Source organism: Haliaeetus albicilla, chromosome 5 (genome assembly GCF_947461875.1).
Source record: "Haliaeetus albicilla chromosome 5, bHalAlb1.1, whole genome shotgun sequence".
Lineage (NCBI taxonomy): Eukaryota > Metazoa > Chordata > Aves > Accipitriformes > Accipitridae > Haliaeetus > Haliaeetus albicilla.
The window spans coordinates 14,138,010-14,158,286 of NC_091487.1; the positions used below are offsets into that span (position 1 = coordinate 14,138,010).

At 41.9% G+C, this 20,277-nt stretch overlaps 1 protein-coding gene across 9 annotated transcripts in view; it reads right to left on the reverse strand.

The window, feature by feature from the left end:
• EVL (Enah/Vasp-like) overlaps nucleotides 1-20,277 on the reverse strand; it is a 159,640-nt gene that overhangs the window by 65,983 nt on the left and 73,380 nt on the right. For all 9 annotated transcript variants that reach the window (XM_069783475.1, XM_069783480.1, XM_069783477.1 and 6 more), the window contains exons 2-3: nucleotides 11,334-11,502; nucleotides 3,610-3,787 (exon numbers count right to left, since the gene is read on the reverse strand). In XM_069783475.1, coding sequence (XP_069639576.1) covers nucleotides 3,610-3,787; nucleotides 11,334-11,502 — 347 coding nt within the window. The remainder of the gene's footprint in view (nucleotides 1-3,609; nucleotides 3,788-11,333; nucleotides 11,503-20,277) is intronic.

A 20,277-nucleotide genomic window follows, 5' to 3' on the forward strand; every position in this document is an offset into this window, starting at 1 on the left:
TCTAAAGGAAGGACGGCACACATTTGTATTATTATTTTCTTTTTAGTCTTATTTTATCTCATTTCAGATTACTCCTAACATGATCATTAGCATCCTTACAAAGCACAAGACTGAGCTGAGTACGTGTTCAGCTCCTGCACTGCAAGGCTTGCTTTACCCCAGCCTGAGGACATGCACTGGGAGAGGCTCCCATCACAGAACTGAGAATTTGGCCACACGTAAGATGGCCAGCCCCCCCGGTGGGCAAGAGTAAGAGTTCATCCACTGCAGAAATACAACTAGACAGCAACTTTAGTTATCGTTTTCTCCCAGCTTTCCCAAACTTTGGGACGTCAGACTCCCTGGAAGAATCCCTATCCAGGGATGATCTTGACACACAACCCAGGTTACCACAGGCTGGATGTAGGATCTGATTTAGCCCATTTAACCTTAGGCATTTAACGAAGCACTCAGTTTAGTTTTCACTAGTGCCCCATGTAATCAGCACACAGATAGCAGTGCCTGTGGTGAATGATCTCGGGTATCGTAGCCTCTCTTGTGAAGAAGTGGGACAGTACCGTAATTCTCAACACTAGTTCATAACTGTATATTCATTTGAAGTGACTCATGCATTTGAAAGTCAGCACTGCCTAAAAATTATTTCCAACTCCCCAAAACACAGACTGCTATCATTTTTTTTAAACTAATTCAGCTTAATGCACCATTCAAAAACCCACACCATTGCTTTGTGACTAAGACTAGTTATTTTCCCAAATGTTACAGTACCCTGACTCCACGTCTGCTGAAGATATGATGCAGTCTCTGATTTTCTGCTGTAGTCTACCATGATTAATTTTAGTCTACGCAAGTAGGCGGTAGAATGAAGGGAGAAGCAATCATGGAAGCCAGAATCTGTATCCAACTATGGGAAGATTAGCAGTACCTAAACACAGTAAAGTCTCAGCAGGGAATATACAAAACAAGAAAACATTAGAAATAGCACATCCCAAGTAGTGCGCATAGCATATCCCAAACTGTAGAGCTAGCAGATAGATAGGGCATTCTGTACTATGAATGTGCCAGAGGGAACCTCTGTTCAACTCTCTGGTTTTGGTTGAGGATTTTATTAGTGTGTGAGCAATTCTGTGTGTACAAATGCACTCCTTAAAGCTGTCATCTGTCTGCATAAGCACATGAGCAACTTTAATACATGGATGCGTAGATATAATAAATACATTTTTTTCCTAATGATTCTTCCATATGAAAAAGCAAACCCTAATGCAGCACGCAGGCAGCAGAATGGATGGATATGCAGGCAGTGACTGTGCCTGAAAAGATATATGGATATATGTGTTTGTGTGAATTCCTATTTGCATTAATTCATGCCCACAAAAGCTTATGCGCTATATGAGCCTAGAAGAGCAGATCTGAAAAAACATTTTATAGCTTATATTCATTATGTACTTTTGCTGTCAACTTGCATGCTGAGATCATTGCAGTAACTGGGAAACTTACGGTGATATAAAAGTCCTCAATATAATCTATTATCTATTTGTAGCTAATAAATTTACAGATAAATATTTATAGAAATATATTTTGTAATTAAAAATAATTTTGATAAAAAACAATATTTTGGGAATTTGTTTCATAGAATCAGAGTTTTTGTAAAAAGCCACAAATGCTGAAATTCCCTTTAAACCAACTTTCAGTTTTTGACAAGCTCAGCTGTAAAGAATGGGACAACTGGCAATCTTTGAAACTTCTAACATTTATGTATGAAAGAAAAGGGGTTGTTGAAGACTGAATGTTTACCAGACCATTTTTTTTTTCTAAAAAAGAAAGTAGGAAATTTTTTCATCTATGACCCAATTCATGCCTGTCTGTGTGACAACTACAAACTTTAAATGCAAGCTTTTCAGCATGGGCTGGATCTTATGCCTGTAAAGCATCTAACACACTTTGGTGTGCTAAGTAAATGAATAAAAGAATACCCCCAAAATGCAAATTAGTATTTGCTATATATTCATAAACTTCTCAGGAGTCTAACAGGCTTTTCAAGTACTCAAAAATACTTTCTTAAAAATACCTGTTGTTCTGTGCTAGGAGCAGCTAACATAATTAAAGTAACCTCTTTAAGATAGTTTCTTTCATTTTAGCCTAAGAGCAATAAATTCTCATCTTGAAAGTCACGTTTCCACAAGGCACCTCCCTGGAATAACCTAAAAATCCTGCAAAAACCCCACTCCCTTTGACGGGAAGAGACAGATGGAAAAAAACCCCCAAACTTAAGGGCTTTCGGAAGAAAGGCAGACCTATCATAGACATTAAACCAATGACTACATCAAGATCGTAATCAAAGTATCCAAATTTTGGAGTCTCATCTGGTGGTCTAAAAGGGTTGAGCACATTATGAGCAGCCAAAGAGCTCTGTACTCTTCAGACTTGCATGAATTTAGGACTGGTGAGTGTTGGCCAGATTTCCTCCTGAAGTCTCCTGCTGTGGCACAACTAGAGCTGAAAAAGTTCAAGCTGAAGAAGGCAGAATTCAGCCCTCAGTACTTCTAAATATAGCTCAGAATTTAAGTCATTTCTTGATTTTTGATGACTTTTGCATTTGTCAGCTTAATAGGATGAACGGAAATAGCAAAAGAAAAAATAAGAACTTTTATATTACAAATAAACCTTTTAGTAACACATATTTGTGTATTGAAGGTTGTCAGGAGACAAACTCTCTCTAGAGGGCTGCTGTCCATCGCCAGTGAACACTGCAGTGAAACCCGGACAACAGCAAGTGATGTAAACCTTGACTCACTGTGTTTTCAAAAGGAAAATAGGGCTGTGGTGTGTATTTTGCAGGAAAAAGACACCACACAAGAACTGCTTTCTGTTCCCAGCCCAGGAGCTGCAAAGAGGTCATAGGCATGTAACTGAGGGCAGTACTTCATCCAAATACTGCAGACCAGAAACCGGTTTCCATTGAGAAACCAGGACTTTATTTTGGGCCCTCATCAAGCTAGCGCAATGACAATTTCACAGAACAGTAAACTTCACCATAAACTTCAACTGCAGCCAATATAGTACTTAGGAACAACATCAATCAACGTCCAGAGGACACGCCTTTGCATTTTACCTTATGAAACAACCGAGACGCCACACACTCCTCTTTTTGAAAGCTGGCCCACAAGAGCCAACAGCTGTAGCTGACACTCAACACACTGGAAATGCCAGCACGGAGTTCTACCTTATAAAATGTTGCTAATTTTACTCTAGCTTTCGTTTATTTAAAGTTATATTCTGCCATCTTACATATAACACAAGACATACACAGACCCACATAATCTAGCGGGGCTGCCTGCCTGCTGAGGCATTCCCAAACAACCATTGATTTCCCATTGTGAATTAAGGCACCATGAAAAATTAGAAGGAAGGCGAATAAAACCTGAAAACATGCACAATTCATACCACAGCAAATGCTGATCTAAAGGCTGTCTACCAGAGACCAACTTTTTTTATTATAACGTGTTTTATAATGGCATACTATCCAATACAACTGTAGTAGGTGCTTGAAATGTAAAATGTAAGCTGTAAAATGCCACAGATTAATAAAGAGTGTAGTGGCTGCTAATTTACCTCCATCTTGTGAGTTCATGATATTCAGAGCAAACAGCATTGCATTGGAGAACGTGGTAGCCTCTTCTTTGCTTGCAAAATTCAAGCCATAGACCTGCCGTGCATCGCGCCATTGATGAAAGGTAGGTGTTGCTTGATTGTACTTCAGTCCTTTCACAATTGAGTAATTAATCACTACCTGTGATTTGAAAGAGAGGGGTGAAGATTAAAAATAGTTCTGTTTTCAGTGGGGAAAAACCCCACCCCTGTGGTAAAGGTTAATTAAATTGGTAGAGGCAATTCATATGGCAGCTCCTACATGGCTGTACAGTAAGGCAGTGTGTGTTTTGATGACAGAAGACCCACATCTGGGGGTGAGATTTACAACAGTTCAATTCAGCCTCGGGGACCTGTAAGCTAGTCTTGCAAAATCTATTACCTGGTCGTGTTTTCTACAGCACCTCCGCTGGATACAGCTGTGCAGATACTGCAGACAGATGTCAGGAGCCAGTGCCAGCAGCTGCTGCCATCTTTTGGGGGACGATCATGCACAATTGTCAGAAAAAGAGCCAGACAGCGCTCTTGGCACTAACCCTGCCCTTCAGCAGATAAATGTGTGACTCATTTTACCATCTCTGCTTTTCTCCTCCCATGCACCTGATCACCACCAGCTTCTTATGTTGAGAGAGTTTTTTCTCTAGAATCAGATAGGCAAAGACAAAAACAGACAACCAAGTATTTCCTCTCCCACCTCCTCCCTTGCTGTACATGCTATAATTTCCAGGTAAGGGGTGACTGCGGCAGAAGGGTGTTTCTGTATGTTTTGATTTAATTTGCTGAATACAATGCCCTGTTTATCCTTGGGCAGGGCATGTGGGACACCCAGCTACACAGTACACCTGGGATCCAACCAGAAACCTCCAGTGCTAAAAGTGTAAGCTGCTCTAGCTGAGAGTGGAGAGGCAGGAGTGTCCGCTGCACCACTAATAAGCCAGAAGGACCCATGGCAGAGACAGCACCCCTGAGATACCCAGCTGTGGACTGGCAATGGCACTCTGTTGTGATGCAAATTTAAGAAACAAAATGCCAACAGAAGGAATCATAATTATTCTCACAAACAGGCAGAGTGCACCTGAAAACAGGGAAGGAGTAGGAAATGGAGGCTCCCTCTTCATCAGCCCACACATGCTGGGGGCAGAAGAGAACCAGGGACGGAGAAACTTAAAATTATGAGCAGGGAAAGTCTGAAGTTCATTATTCAAATATAGCAAATCTGGTTTTGAATATTTGAGACTGTCGCTACAAATGAAGTTATTTTGGCTGGAGTTTTACGAAGAGCCAGAAGAATCCCACAATTTCTGGTCCTCATTGAAAGCAAATCAATGGAAGTCCTCCAGCAAACTAGTTTGTATGGCTCATCTGTAAATTAGGCGGGCTGGACACTGGTACACAGGAGTAGGAAGAGGCATTTTGGTGCACGCTGTCTGGGAGCTCACTCTGCGCAAGTCTTACCATCTTGGACTTGGTATGAAGGGAGCAACAACTGAAGGCAAGGGAACAAACAGCCAGTAACGAATAAATGCTGTACACAGTATTAACTGTTACAGGTGGATCCCACACACCAGAAAACCTACCGATACATCTTTTTCATAGTCTGATTGACCAGTACTTTGGAAAGTTTTCTGTTAGTACTATTATTGCATCTAAAAAACTCCAACATATTTAATTTGATTAACAATATTTTTGCTAGATGACTGACAATTCTTCTCAATTATAAAAGCAGAGTTTTAAAACTAATTTCAAAAATGAATGACTGCTAGCTCTGAGTTTTGACTTTTCAGTGGATTGCCAATTTAAATTGGCAGAAAAACTTTAGACGAGCACCTAATATATAAGGAGCAAATTGTTTTTCACACATTCCTATTTTTGAAGGATGGCATTGTCTCATTGATATAGCTAGTTAACAGGTGTCTGATAACTATACTATATTAGTATATAAAAAATGATGGAAACAAGCGAAGAAGCCATTACACCAATAGATAATTACAGATATACCCTATTTCTATAATGCATTTACTTACCTGAGCCAGCATTGAACAGTGATGTAGCAGATATAGTCTTTGAATACTTGGTCTAGCTTTAGGCATAAATTATCCTGATGGTTATTGAACATCCAGTATCTGGTCCGACTTTTGCTCTCAAACCAATATCATTATTAAGTTACCATGTAAATGCACTGGGCAGCAATCAGATCTACGCTGCTTTTTTTGCCACATTTTATAGAGAGACTCCTGACCTGCAATCCAAAGGGAGATGCAGGACAGCCTGCATTTGGTACACAGGATCCCAAGAGTTCGTCCCCTGAAAATGGGAACCGCTTCACCAGCATACTGCGCAGGAAGGCACCCACACCAACCAGAATGACATGGAAACCACGTCGTGCTGGTCACAGCAAAGCCATGAACTCACTCTTCTAGCTGACAGCTTAGATAGCCCTTTTCTCTTGAAAAATGGTGACACTACCCCCATTCTACCTCTGAGCACTGGGAGAGCCTGTACCAATGTTGCTCACACTCAAGGGGTCTCTGGAGCATGAAGTAGACTCATGCCTGGATTACTAACCCAACAGTTTTAACATGTACCAATTTTTAAGTTTTCTAACCACTTTGGAGTAGCTTAACCAAGGGAGGGCACAGCTAGTATCTTCAAGGAAATGTTTAGAAAGACTGTGATCTTCTACCAGGCTTTACAAAGCAAGTATTTCTCACCTACTAAAAGTATCTTCTGTTTCAAAGGACAGCACTATTAAAGTCCAAAGAGCACTAGAGGGTGTGGTGCAGTTGTATAATGAAAGACAGGAACTGTAAAAACCTATGCCAAAAATTGTTTAATAGAAGTCAGGTGAACAGTTCAAAATTTGCCTTCCCAGAACATTGACTCAAGGAACTCAGAGAATCCGCTATTTTCTGGGGGTTGGATCCCTTCAGTGGAATAAAGACAGAATTTGAATGTTGACCTTCATTAACCATCAGGATGCCTACGCATGTAATACTTTGTCTTCAAACTGAAAACAGAGAGTTTAAAACTGGGAAATGAAACATAAAATAGCCAGAGTTTCATTTTATCTCCTTTGGCTGATGTTTCTAGAAAACAGAAAAAAGAGGGCGGTTCTCCTGCTGTTGTTAAGAATGGGTGCACACAGGTATCCGGTACAGATGGTGCTGAGGCTCTGCAAGGCACATGATGATAAGTAAGTGCTTCAGAGCAGTAATTAAAATAAAGAGGGTCCTCCTGTTTGGAGCATAGGGATTTTTTTTACAGGTGTTTCTAAGGGATCTTTACTCTAAAGCTTCGTATGTCAGTAAGATAGCATCTGGCATGCTGAGCAGACCAACAGTTCATCTTTTAATCTTCAGCTGTAGTCTATAATAGGTCAGTTGCAGAAACTTACTGGAAATCTTCCAGAAATAAGTAATGGATTTGTCCATAACAAACAGATCTTCCTATAACTCTTCACCCAGAGTTTGTCTGAAAAGCTGAAACATGACGTTTAATGTGCTTATTTTTTCTTTTCCAACCCCTTTTAGTATTTTCTATCCCGAAACAAAGTGGCCTTGTTACTGATATAAATGTCTGTGTTGTTTTGAACCCTGTTAAATTCTGGATTTCAATGATCTTGTATGGCAAGAACTTTCACAGACCAGATGTGCATAGTATTAATATGTTGACACCTTTCAATATTCCCATCTCTATAATGTTAAAAAAAGATTTGCTTCACTTCTACCTAGTACAACTCGTCACCCTTTTATCCGAGGTTCAAGTGTAGGCTCTCTGGGGCAGGCAGGGAATTTGGGGATGCTAAAAAGCTCAAAAACGGGAAGCCCTTCCCTTTGACTGCAGTCTGTAGGCTGCTGAGTTGTAAGTTGTCAGCAGCGATGATGGTGGTGGTTGACAGGGCTCACAAGAATGGGGCTAGAAGGGATTGAGTGGGCCTCAGGACCACAGCTGAGGTGTAACCACAACCACGATCACGGGAAGAGCTCCCACGCAAGTCTTATGATCCATCCTCTTTCTTATTGAACCAGAACAAGACACTTGCTTGTTTCTCCAGGGTATGAAATGGTTCAGAAGTTTATTATTAGCTTGGGGTCTGCTGCACCGCCAGCACTCAGACTCCTCTCACAGGGAGCCGTCATATGATGACTAAAACAGGAAGGATACCGCGTAGCAGCTAAAAACTGCTACAGTTGAGGCCAGATTCTTTATTTCTGTAAGCAGGCCCAAACCTGACCAACTTCTAATAAGTTACAGCGGTGATTAATTGGTTCTTTATTTTTCAAAAAATGTGGTTTAGTTTATATCCCAGGAATGCTGTCCCCCTTTCAGTTTTGGCTTAGGCGCAAATGTAAAACGTCCCACCTTCCCCAAGGCCCTGTTTTTACATTCACTTCTCAGCCGCATCAGTACACCAAGCCCTCGGGAGGTATGATTCACTTTAGACTTGCACCCTCCTCCCCGCCTATTTGTTCAGCACATGCCTTTCGGTGATGAGATCATGCTGAGCTGAAATCACTTGATGTAAAACCGTAATTTTAAACCCTTAGTTGATCAGGACGCCGAACTGGGGAGCTACTGCTTGTCAGCTAAGCCATAAAGATGGACCGCTTGTATGTTTTTAGCTTTGTTAACTTCTTGCATGGTGACTGAAGCCAACACACTTCACCTTTCCAACAGGCTACATTACAACAGCTAGCAAGTCGCAACATGACAGTAAACTGTTTGCTTGTGACTGTTGGGCTTCAACAAAACGGAGGCTGCAAGGAAACATCAAAGCTCATGACGTCAAGTGATTGTAACACTGATCTGGCCTTAGCTTCAAACCAGTTCTGGCCTCTGTGGCTACTTCAAAGCTTCAAAAGTCTACTTCTGGTTTTCTGAAGATTACTGCTCAGGCCAGCATGAGTCTATGCAAATGTGCACGTCTGTGCAGAGCAGAAAGTGGAATTCATGTACCACGGGTCTGCAACTTAGCGTTGCTGTGGCACGCGAGCACACAATGAGCACGTCACCCAGACACATAAGGACAACAAGAAGTCGGGTAACCACTTCCCTGTGGTGAGAATGATGCTCAAGTTCTGCCACTCTAAAAACCGTATTTCTTTGCGGTGAACGTTCTAGACACCGTCAGCTAGAGAAGCAGATAAACACAGATAAGGTAAGCAGAATGAGAAGACAGTATCATAAACTCTACAACATGCACCAAAAAAGGGTTAGAAAACAAGACAACAAAAGGAGTCTACAGAAGAAGATACATGGAAAAAAAAAAGGATGAAAATTAAAGAGAGAGATTATTAGAGGTATAATACAAAACAACAAAAATTAAAAGGGAAACATTAAATGCAGGCAGGGATGAAGTCATGAAGATTACTCTAGTCTGTGCCTTGCCAAACAGCATGTAATAAAACTTAAAATTGTTCCGCTGTGGTATTGTTGTGTTACGTATTTTAAACTAGTTTCTCAACTCTTGGAAATCTGCGTAGCTTCATTAGTTTCACTATATGTCAAATCACATATTAGCTGAAGATTGGTCCTTTTCAGAAAAATATGGCCTTCCTGGCAAAGCAACAGCTTTTACTAAAACCTTGCTTTCAGTGTGATTTAGCAGAACCTGAGAGCAAGCACGAAATGGCTTGTACAGAGAATTATTTTAACTGAAATTCATTTTTGTTCTCGTTAAATGCAAATACTTAGCAAGCCTAGCAAGCTTATGATTCCAAGTGAGACTCATATAAAATATATTAAATTCTGAATCTTGAGACTTTCAGAATGTTCCTTTTCATACTACTATGCTACGCTGTCTTGAATTTATCATTAATACTGATTTTTGTAATCATATTTAAGGTAAATACTTTCTTTTAGATAGTTTTAAGTGACTAAGGTAACCTGTACTTTTTTGTTTGAGGGAGGATTTTTAGTCTTTAAACTCCAGAAAAATATATTCTTCTACATGTTTCCTTCTGAATGGAGATGATTTTTAGATGGCATGCAGGCTCTTCATAAGTGGGAACATTTGCAAGCAAATAGAATGCTACAGTTAATGCAAAACATGTTTAAAGTACAGATCAAGATTTGACTTTATTAAGACAGACCTCTAGTACATAGCCTCCCTTACACATATATGTAGATTTTATAACTTTTGCTTGGTTTACACCAGCTATTCAGACCCATCTTAGATTGTAGTCACATGAAAATAATTTACATTCACCTGCTGACTGTGTAAAATAAACAGCTAGCATGGCGTGTTACAAAGCAGTACTGGCTTTCACAACTAAGGCGGCACTGGATTTCATTTATTTTTTAAAATATTTCCTATTTTTGAAATGTAACTACATTAATGTATTGCCTTTGCTCTACTGAGAAGGATAAAAGCAAAGGCAAAAGATATGACAGATGTTTCAAAAGTGCACTGCAAGGACCTGAAAACCAATGTGTTCAAAAACCCCACCTATTTCTATTCTGCTTTTCCTTTTTCAAAGGAAAATGATGACTGTGTACATGGACAGTGTAGCAAAGTCACTAACACTTCCAGTAAGCAACCGGACTAACTTTTCCAGTTGGGCCAAGCATCATTACAGCTGACAGCTGAGGGACATCATCTGCGTTTCCATGAGCAGATCGGTCAATCCAACATCTGTGGCAGCTGAGAGGTGGTGGTGCCCTGGCTCCTGCTCTCCAGCTTGGCTTGGCTTGCCTTGCCTTGCCTTGCCCCTGCCCGTCCCACACTGGCAGCGGTGCTCATCACACCTTCCCAGTAGGCAACGCTGCTCTGTGAACCAACAGGGAAGCCATCGCCCGCTTTTCTCTGATTCTTCTGCCAGGTGGACGGCTCCAGGGGATCACGAGAGGCAGGCAGCCTGGGCAGGCTGGGCTGCCACTGCCGTGCCGGCCTCACGCCAACACGCAGAGGGAGTCCCCCACTCTGAAATTTCTGCTCTAAAAAGCAGATGGCACTACGGTATAACACCGCTACTCCACCCAAGTCAATTTTTGTAATTTGGGGTCTAAACATGATATTTGGTTATGGAGCTTCTGATGGCACGCACTGCCTGGCACACTCGTGAGCCGGGCTGCCCAGAGCCACGCCACGGCAGCTCCAGGCTGAGCACTGTGCTTTGGTGGCCGAGGGGCATCCGACCCCAGTTCCGATTATCTAAATCCCATATAACTCCTTTAATACCCAGGGAGGTCCTGCAGACTTAGGCTGCCGTAAATCAGATCACAGTGTGCACCTAGGATTTTAAAATGCATTACGAGGAACTAATTAACTTCTCACAGCAATATAACAATCACGCTTTGTAAGATGGCAGTGCAGAATGATTGATTTCTTCTTTTTTTTTTTTTTTTTTATGTAGTACTAAAAATGAGCAAAAAGTAAGTTCGGGGGAGCTGAGAGCAAAACCTGCAGAATGAATGAAGACTCATTTCACAAGGAAAAATGGAGGGGCGAAAAATAACATTAAAATCTCTCTGGCATCTACCAAAAGTTTTGTTTGCAAATAAGCAGTAATAAATTATGATACATTCTGTGTGCAAAAAATTATACAAAATCTGAATGACTGGAGTAAACAGACTCATAGGCACCTTGCAGGGAGCAGGAAATGTTGCTAGACTACATTAAGTATAGAACCGATGGTATCAAACGAGATCAAAGGTTAATTTACAGGAAACTCGATACAGTTACTCACTTGTTGATCTTGCAGTTTAACTCCAACTACCCTGAAGGTGTTAGTGGCCGTGTTGTGGTATATGTTGATTCTGCTGAATCCCTGCTGTCCAGGTTTGATTGGCACCCATTTCTTACTGGTATCGTCATAGACCATAACTGAAGCCCGGGCTTGGCAAATACTCTGTTCACTGGAGAGCAAAAACAACAAAATCAGAGAAAAGACCAGTGAATTTGCTGCCTACTACTGAAAATATCTAAAGGAAAAAAAACCCAACAGAAATTATCAGAACTACTTGCAACATATGTTTTGTAAGAGATCTGCTAATCCTTTGAATGCAATCTGCCTGTTAAATTAAAGCTGGCATGTATGTGTTCATGGACTTAAAAAACTCCAGTATGCTGCTGTTCTGAACTGATAATCTATTTTATATAAAAATATTAGGCCCTGAGGAATAACTTGTTTCACACAAACGTTGTGAAAACTGTCCAACAGTATGAATGCTCCATTTATTTTATGTACCTGCTGGCAAATGAAGCCTTTCACATTTACATGAAAACTTACCAATATTTTACAGCTTACTGACAAAATAAACGTGACATCCACAGCTGAGTTACACATTTAAAACTGGAAGCAAGCAGACCTTGAACCAAAAGCCACGTTAGGTAAACTGAAGAAATCAATTACGTTAATCCAGCTGACGCCTAATACCCAGACCCACTGACGCACTTAGAAGTCCCAGAATACACGGTGCAAAGCACACAGGAACTCTTTTTTCCTTCATCCTAGTCGCAAAGAAAGTGGGAAAGGGGAATCCATGAATGTCTGCATTTCAGTGTTAAAGTAAATAGCCATTATTTTGTATAGCATTAATGTAGAACTATTTTTGTTCTGTAGATTCACAGAAATTCATCAGTTCTTTACCTCTTGCTTGCATATTTGTGACTAATATACATATACTAGATTCATGCTAAAACACACCTTTCATGTGCAAGAAACGCTACTGGCAAATACTGTTGAGGTGACATGTCAATATGGATCAGGATTTCAATCCCTGCTCTCCTGACTTCCCAGCCACTTTTCTTACACCAGAGGAAATAAGAATTTCTTATATGAAGAAAAAAAAGAATTCTCCAAATTTTGGAGATGTGACATCTTCAAATGTAACAGGGATATCCAACAAGCAAATAGTGCACATCATGCCTACATAAAACTGTTAGAATTTATGTCCTGTAAAGATCTTAAGTTCATGACCGTCCTATTAACTTTAGACCTATATATATTTATATATACCTCCCTTCCCTAGCCCAAGCTGTATTAAATAATTTTTGGCAATGCAATATCAAGTAGTAATCTGCTTTGCACACAAATCCCTTATTTCCCTCTCTTGCATATACCTCTTTGTTTTGATTTTGCCTCAGTAACGCCTTACCTGCACACAAATACACGAGAAGATCCTGGGTGGTGCTAAACCATATCCCTGCACTGCCACAGCACCAAATTACACCACTTGTAAATTATACTAACTGTTGCAAACCCAAAACCACCCAACCCTCTCACTGTCATCATCTCAATGAAAGGGAGCGCGTTCCTGTAAGTATTAAGAGGATCTGGGTAGATTACAGCAGCAATTTTCAATCTTTTCTGATTTGTGGGTCTCAAAAAGATTTCCAAGGTAGATGCATCCCCCATTGTATGCTAAAGCCTACTGACGCTGGCTTGTTTTATCAGTCACTTTGCACAGCCTCCAGGCAGCCCACAGACGTCCTCCAGGCTGTGGGTAAGACCCTGAAAACACTTCATGGTGTTTACAGAGGGAGCAGCGACGTTGGCAAACATCTCCATAAAGAACAAGGCAAGAAAATTCAGAATAAAGTGTATTTTCATTACATAGCACGGAAAGAGCTAGAATCTGTTACTGGAGCAATATATTCAGAACAAAAAGATTAAACATTATTTTATTTATATTCTTCAGAATTTATAAAACCAAGCTCATCCACCAGTTGCTGTTGCTTTGTTATGTGAGATACCTGGAGAACAGCTGCGCCTTTGCTGATGTACTTACCCAGCAAATACCTCTCCATCCCTTTTTTTTAAGGTAAGCTAATGTCTCGTGGCAGCTTTTCTGTGTCTGACACTAGCAGCTGAGGGATTTGAGCTCGCTCCAGCCTGCCTAATCCTCCAACTGGTGCAAGAGCTGCAGTCTGGCAGCAGCAGCGGCGTTGCCTGCATCCTTCACACCTGCCCGGGGATGCTCACTCTGCTCACTCGGATTCACGGATGGGGAGGATGGGAGAGAAACGCACCAGCAAAGAAGCAAGTACACTGGATTAGTTTTGCCATGTGGAAGTGGAATGGCTACAAATACTCTCCGGTGCGGTCCTGTGGCTGGAGGGTGCCCGCCTGCCTGTGCTACCAGGCGTCTCGTGCCACCTCCAGCCCCAGCGGTGGGGGAAGCATCAGCTGCCTGGGGCCACAGCAACCCCCTGGCCAGGGAGCCTGCGGGCTCCCAGAAAACACGGTCCCCGGCAGGGTCACACTCAGCCAGCGTGAACCCGGGTCCTTCTCCTCAGGGCTTGCTGGTCGCTGCAAGTCTCACTGTACTGTGGTTTCATCAGAGCAAGCCTGGGACCAAATATTGTCCCCATTTCAGATGAATTTTGGAACCCACAATTGCCATGGGCTCCTTAATAAGTCAAAATTAATTAAATTAGCCTTACTTACAACAAAGAGAACACACTTAACCCTACACACGAGGGCCTTATAGTGGCATTATTCGTAATGCTGCATCCAGATTCCAGTCGATACAGCAACTTTGCCTTCAGACTATGATGACAGAAAAAACTGTGGCTAAGAACCCCTCTACAACCCCACAATTGAAATATAGATGTAGACCCCAGGAGCAATATTTAATGCATGACAACCAATTGTTACTGTAACATAAAGCAACACATCAAGCTCAATCCCTGCTCTCCCTGCAGTCAATGGAAGTTTTTCATCATTCATTTAAATGGAAACAGGATTAAGCCTGTTATCTGGCCTCCAGTGAAATAACAGAAGGGAACATAAAACAAGTACAGCACGAGGGGAATCCTTTCCTGCAAAGCACTTCATCAATCTTTCAAAACCTAAAATGCCCCCAGGGACCCATTGCTAGCTTGCTGTCTCACCCTAAATGGAGGTGTAACTCTTTACGCCTGAAGACTCTCTACTTGTCCTACCCACAAAAGGCACAACTCTCCCGCTGCTGCTTTAAGGGGTTTCCCTGAAAACAGTCCAGAAAACGTTCCTCTTACAAAGGTCAGTGAGAATCTCTCTATTACTCTCAGTGGAGTCCATTATTTTAAACGTAAATCAAGCAACATTGGTTTCACAAAGCTCCAGCAAAATTTTCTGTTATTTTTGGGACCATACACCATTGATACTTATGTATGTCAACTACACATAACAGGTAATAAATATGGGTTTTAGTTGCACTATTGTGCATAGTCACATTCCTTCTCCATGAGAAGAGTCTGGCAGATATCAGTATTTATACACAAAGTCATGAATGTAGCTTCTAGAACTTGCCTTATATTCCTAAGAATACACAAAAGTTACTGAAAAATGGATATGCGTTGGAGAATATTCAAGTTTCACATACATTTCCAAATATTACTAATTGCCCGATTGATTTTTTACGTTACATCAACATGCAAGCAGTCAGACTCATCCACCTGGGTTTCCATCATAGGCAATTATGTGTAAAAAAGACAAAACCAGCATCACGGAGGGGTCTTAATTACAACATTGTTCAGGTTTGTGCATAACATCTACGCCAATCTCTACACTTTGCTCTAGGGCCGATTTAAGACATCTTATTTATATGTGGAGGGGAAGGAGCTCTTCCTAGGGAACCCTTTAGAGCCATCCTAATATCCACCCCTAACTATTCTGAAAGCATTTTCTCCTCAGTGCTTTACATCTGTGGGATGGCAAACCTCTGCACCAGGACCACTTGTTTGCCTGAAGTTAAAGCAAATCTGCTTAACTTCACATCTGATAGAAGCAGACTGCACTGGGAAATCCTTCGTTCACAGCTTGTACCTAAAATCCAGCATTCATTGCTGAGATTTATAGAATATTGTTTCAATATTACAAAACTATAAATTAAAAAAAAAATGTTTGCAGATGATACTGTTTGCTTTGGTTTGTGCAACCCATTTTGACCCACTGTCTTCCATCTCTTCTGTTTAGGATTTGTCTTCACAAATTAGCAGATTAGCTAATTTGGAGTTAACCCTTCTTGAAAGGGTCAGCTTTGACCCTTCTTGCCCAGCCCCAGTGAGAGTGGGCAGCCAAGCACGGCACCTGGGCTGTGTGGCATGCTTGGGCTGGCTACACAGGTTTGCTGTATCCTCCGTGCTTTGCTGGCTACGGTGTCAGCAGCACTTCCAGCCTCAAATGAGTCACGTCAAGCTTAAAGGTACCAGTTAAGGTACAGAGACTACTGAATTCGGGAAAGTATCTGGGGGTAGCATTGAGGCTGCACTTCGAGACAGTGCTGCAATGAAGGCGGCCTCATCCGGAAATGTCTCTCCTCTTCTGTCTGTGCAGAACTTGAAAAATGCAGTCCTTTCTTCCTGGCTTTTAGTAAATTTATGATTACCAAGGACTCATAGCCAAAAAAGAGCCACAACAGAGTGTGGAAAAGATAACACAGGGAGTCTTAGGGAAAATATCTGTAGTTTTTGTGAATTATCACAAGACTTAATGGGGCTGCTTGACATTACATGGCTGAGTGCAAGTAATTAAAAAGGAGGAGGAAACACAGGGGGGAAATTACTGTGGAGGTTGGAGCAGGGGACCCACGGGTTGGGGAAAAGTCCTCCTGCTTCACTCTGCCTAGCCCAGTGGGTCATCCACATGGATTTGAGCAAAAAGCTCGAACCTGAACCACAGAAGACTTGGCATAGAGAATTGAGAGGAAAAAGGGAGTAAACCATAACGATTGGAAGCAAGTCTTTGGTAGAAAGGCTCTGGAGGGTCTCCAAGGCTTTTCTCTCCTGTCCCAGACTGAGAAAAAGACAAGAGGCCAAGCTGCACTGTTCCTTCACTGACCTGTTTTCTCTGCTTACAAGGTATCTTCTTAAGAATAGAACTTTTGCAGAACGTGGTACTGAGTCACTGAGCCCACCTATGACCAGCGGCCCCGTGCAGAGCCTGCCATGGTGCAGGGTTATCCCAGCCTTACCCCAGACTCGCTGCCCACCACCAGTCCACCCAGAGGTCACCCCTCCAGGGTGGGCTGGTATTTAAGTATTACAGTAAGTAAGAAAGTATTTAAAATACTTCCTCCTAGAGCCACAACAATGTTAATACAGCTTTTGGAGGGTCACCAAATCATGCTCATGGAAGTGTAACAAAAGACCACAACTAACCAACTTCAGGGTTAAACACCTAATTCTGTGGGCTCTACTCCAGAAAGCCAGCTGGACCAGGAGACTTCCACTATCCTTTATATTTACAGACACAACTGTTTCCTTGGGACAGAAATTCACTTAGCATAAACTGTGAAAGCTCCCCTGACAGAAATCAAGCTATCACGTTTTGAACCTATTACAGATCTACCTTGTTTCAAGCTGCTCATGATTCTCTCACCTTCAAACAAGCTGCCTTCTGGTATTCTTACGAAATGCAAAACAGCTACTTTCACAAACGTTTACTTTATTTTTATTTTCTATTTCCCATCCATTTTCCACACACACACTATATATGATTAATAATTAAAAAGTATTTTGGACTGACCTAAACATCCTTATTGGTGTCAGAAATTGTTAATACTGCTTTGCCCAAGGCTTTTCCTACCTGGGAACAAACCCTCAGCACACAGAACATGCAAGATAACTCACAAGCCCATTAATGCTTCTCACTCTACTTGTCCTCTGAGTCTGCCTGCAGAAAGTCACAGTTGTGCGGTTAAACCTGACATACAAGAAATAGATGCTGATGCTGACTGATGAAGCCAACAGAATTCTCTCAATGTCAGCTTAAACAGCTAATGTAAATACAAAATACTGTATATGGAGATGCGTTGTCTGTGCGGTACGTATCTGTCTTAACTTCAAAATTAATAAGCTACAAGTCATGTTCCTGTAGCATTTAAAGTGTATTGCAAACCTTAAAAGACTAATTTGCTAAACAATTTAATTGGTTTCACTACAACAAATATAATAATGACTGGGATGCAGGGAAGTGTTGCAGTAGTTATCTTTACAGGAAAAGGTGGACATTTCTGCCTGACAACTGGATTTACAGAAACAAAAACCTGGGAGACCCTCTGACCACAAGTCAGTCAGGTCATCTGGGCTCATACAGATCATATCTGAGATCTGTGCTCATTACAGATAAAACTTGCTGGAGGGCAGTGGCTCTCCAGCCCTCCCAGCAGAGATTCACTGCCAGCTTTGCTCATGACCTCTTTTCTTGTTAGGAGCCTCATTTCTCCAACACAACGTCAGTCATGCTTGTGACTCCTTCTGGGACCTCCTTCTTCAAAGTCTACTTCCCTCTGCAACCAAACGCACGGGACAGTCGGCGTCACCTTCGTTCACCCCACCTCTGTCCCAGACCACTGAAGAACTTATTTCCTCAGCAACGCAGCAAAACCTGACAGTGGAACAACAGCATTTAGCCACTGATCAAACTAAAGGACAGTGGAAACCCATAGGGACTTTACATCCTGATAGATGCTTTCAATCCTCGGTGATGTGCAGATGCCTGAATATTTTCTAGCGGACATTTAGGAAAATACCAGTCACAGTTTCATATATAATATGGAGATGCCACAACCACTATCTCCATTTGCTTTTCTGAATCCCATTTCCTGGGACCCCTTGAAAAACCAACCCATGGACCCAGTGGTCAGAAGGCCTCAATTTGCACTCACTCCTGATCGCCTGCCTCTGCAGAGAGACCTCCACGACAGTGCTGCCCTTGCCCCAGTCAGCCTGAAGTGAAACCCGGTTCCCAGGGGAGCTGCTATTTTTTGGTTTCCTGCTCAGCTTGCATGTACGCATTGAAGACCTGCCTTTGGTGTTGGGCTTTGGCTGCATCACCAGCAGGAGATGAGCCTTCTGCACTGAGCACCTGCTGCAGGTGCCTGGCCATCACCTTTCTCCACTGTTAAAGTCCAGCATCTGAACAGTTTAATATTAAATAATTACAAGAAAATAGTACAAATACAAAGCCTCCTTCATAAGCAGCTCTCAAAAAGACTGATGCTGTTAAATAAAGTCATGACACACCTGCAAGATAAATACATATTTTACAGAGCAGGAAATGGAAATACTGGTACCTACAGGATTAACAAGAGTAAGGTGAACACCAGTTCACCTCCACAAGGAAGAGTATTTAAGAGTTAGTCTTACTGCTAGCAATGAGACATTCATTTGAATTCTCCCTTATTACATTGGCATACCCAGTGGGAATTGCCATGTCCAGTATTTGTTGCAGACATCCATTGCAGACACTTCAGCTGGAAACCAAAAAAAGACACAGTTCATGAAGCACCCAGGTCTCACACTAAGCCAGGACTTTGGGAGATGAGTTGCTAAATTTGGGAACATGCATGCAATCCTGGCATGGCCAGAGAAACTTGCATAACCCCTCAGTGCTCTTGAGCATGGGAGAAGTGAGTAGAAATATAAAAAATAAAGTATGCAAAACAATAATGCAGTGGAAAAGATGGTCCACCTGGGCCTGACTGTCGGGCCTGAACAGCTCAGTCCTCAGCACTGCCAGTGAAAGTCAGGAGAGCGCCCTGACCTTTTCGGTGTCCACCGCAGCACTTAAATAGCACATCCGCCAACCAGTGGAGATTTAGGGCCAGCTGAGTGACCGCAGATTGATGCCCTTCTAAGCTGGCACATCTGCTTAGTTTACATTGCTGAGATTTTGAAACTACGTGGCGGAATTAATTTTAACCCATCACTATTCTGGTATGTTTTGCAAACTGAAGCGTAAGAATTCAAATGATTCTAAGGGGAACTCCAGTCATCAGTATCTCAACTCAACATCTTACAAAAATGCTTTAAGAGAACCGCTTTGCAAGCGGCACTTCACAGAGGAAGTGTAGTGATTCAGAGAAGTGCCATCGCTGCCAGGCAGCTGGACTCCCAGAGCCATGTCGTGCTCCAGGAAACTTTCCCTTCAGCTTCCACCTGCTCCAACAAGGTCCGGTCACTGCTGTCTCCTAATGGAGAAACTCCATTGCTCCATTAACGCTTTAATTCATGCAACATTTCTTTCTGCAGTGAAGTGTGGTTCACTTTGCATGCCACCTTGAAGATATACTTTGGGAGTTCCTAAAAATAAATGTCAACTAAATGTTTAGAAGTTCCTAAAACTAAATCAAGTAAATGGCCTGGGGAAACACTATGAACCCAATTAGTCAAAAACTGTAAATAAGCAGCTTGACTAGATCAGGTTCCTATTAATATAAACTATTTCCCTTCACCCTTAAATTACAGAAATAAAAACAAGAAGTAACTAAGCTCGTAAAATACTCATTATGCAAAACCCCAAACTGAACTGTCAAGTGAAAACACATGACTGAGGGCTCTCACTCACGGGCCAGCCATATCCGTATTTCAGGAGAACAATACCTTAAACAACGGCTTTGAAAGATCATAATCATAACCAATAATCAGGAGAGGCAGACTCATATGTGAATACAGGAAATCAACATAAAGATCTTTCATTAAAGCTGGCGTTGCTTTGCCTTGGTTTCCCTTCAATCCCAAAAGAAATGCAAATAAACCTGTGACAATTCCCCTGGAGCCGACGGAGGCAGACCAGGAATGAAGGAGGCTCGCTCCATCAAGTCAGCCTCTCCCTCACTGCCAGGGGATGCACATTAATGCAGCGTTGCTGCAAGAGCTTAATTACCATTTTATACAATTATAGATTATCCTGTGAGGCTATA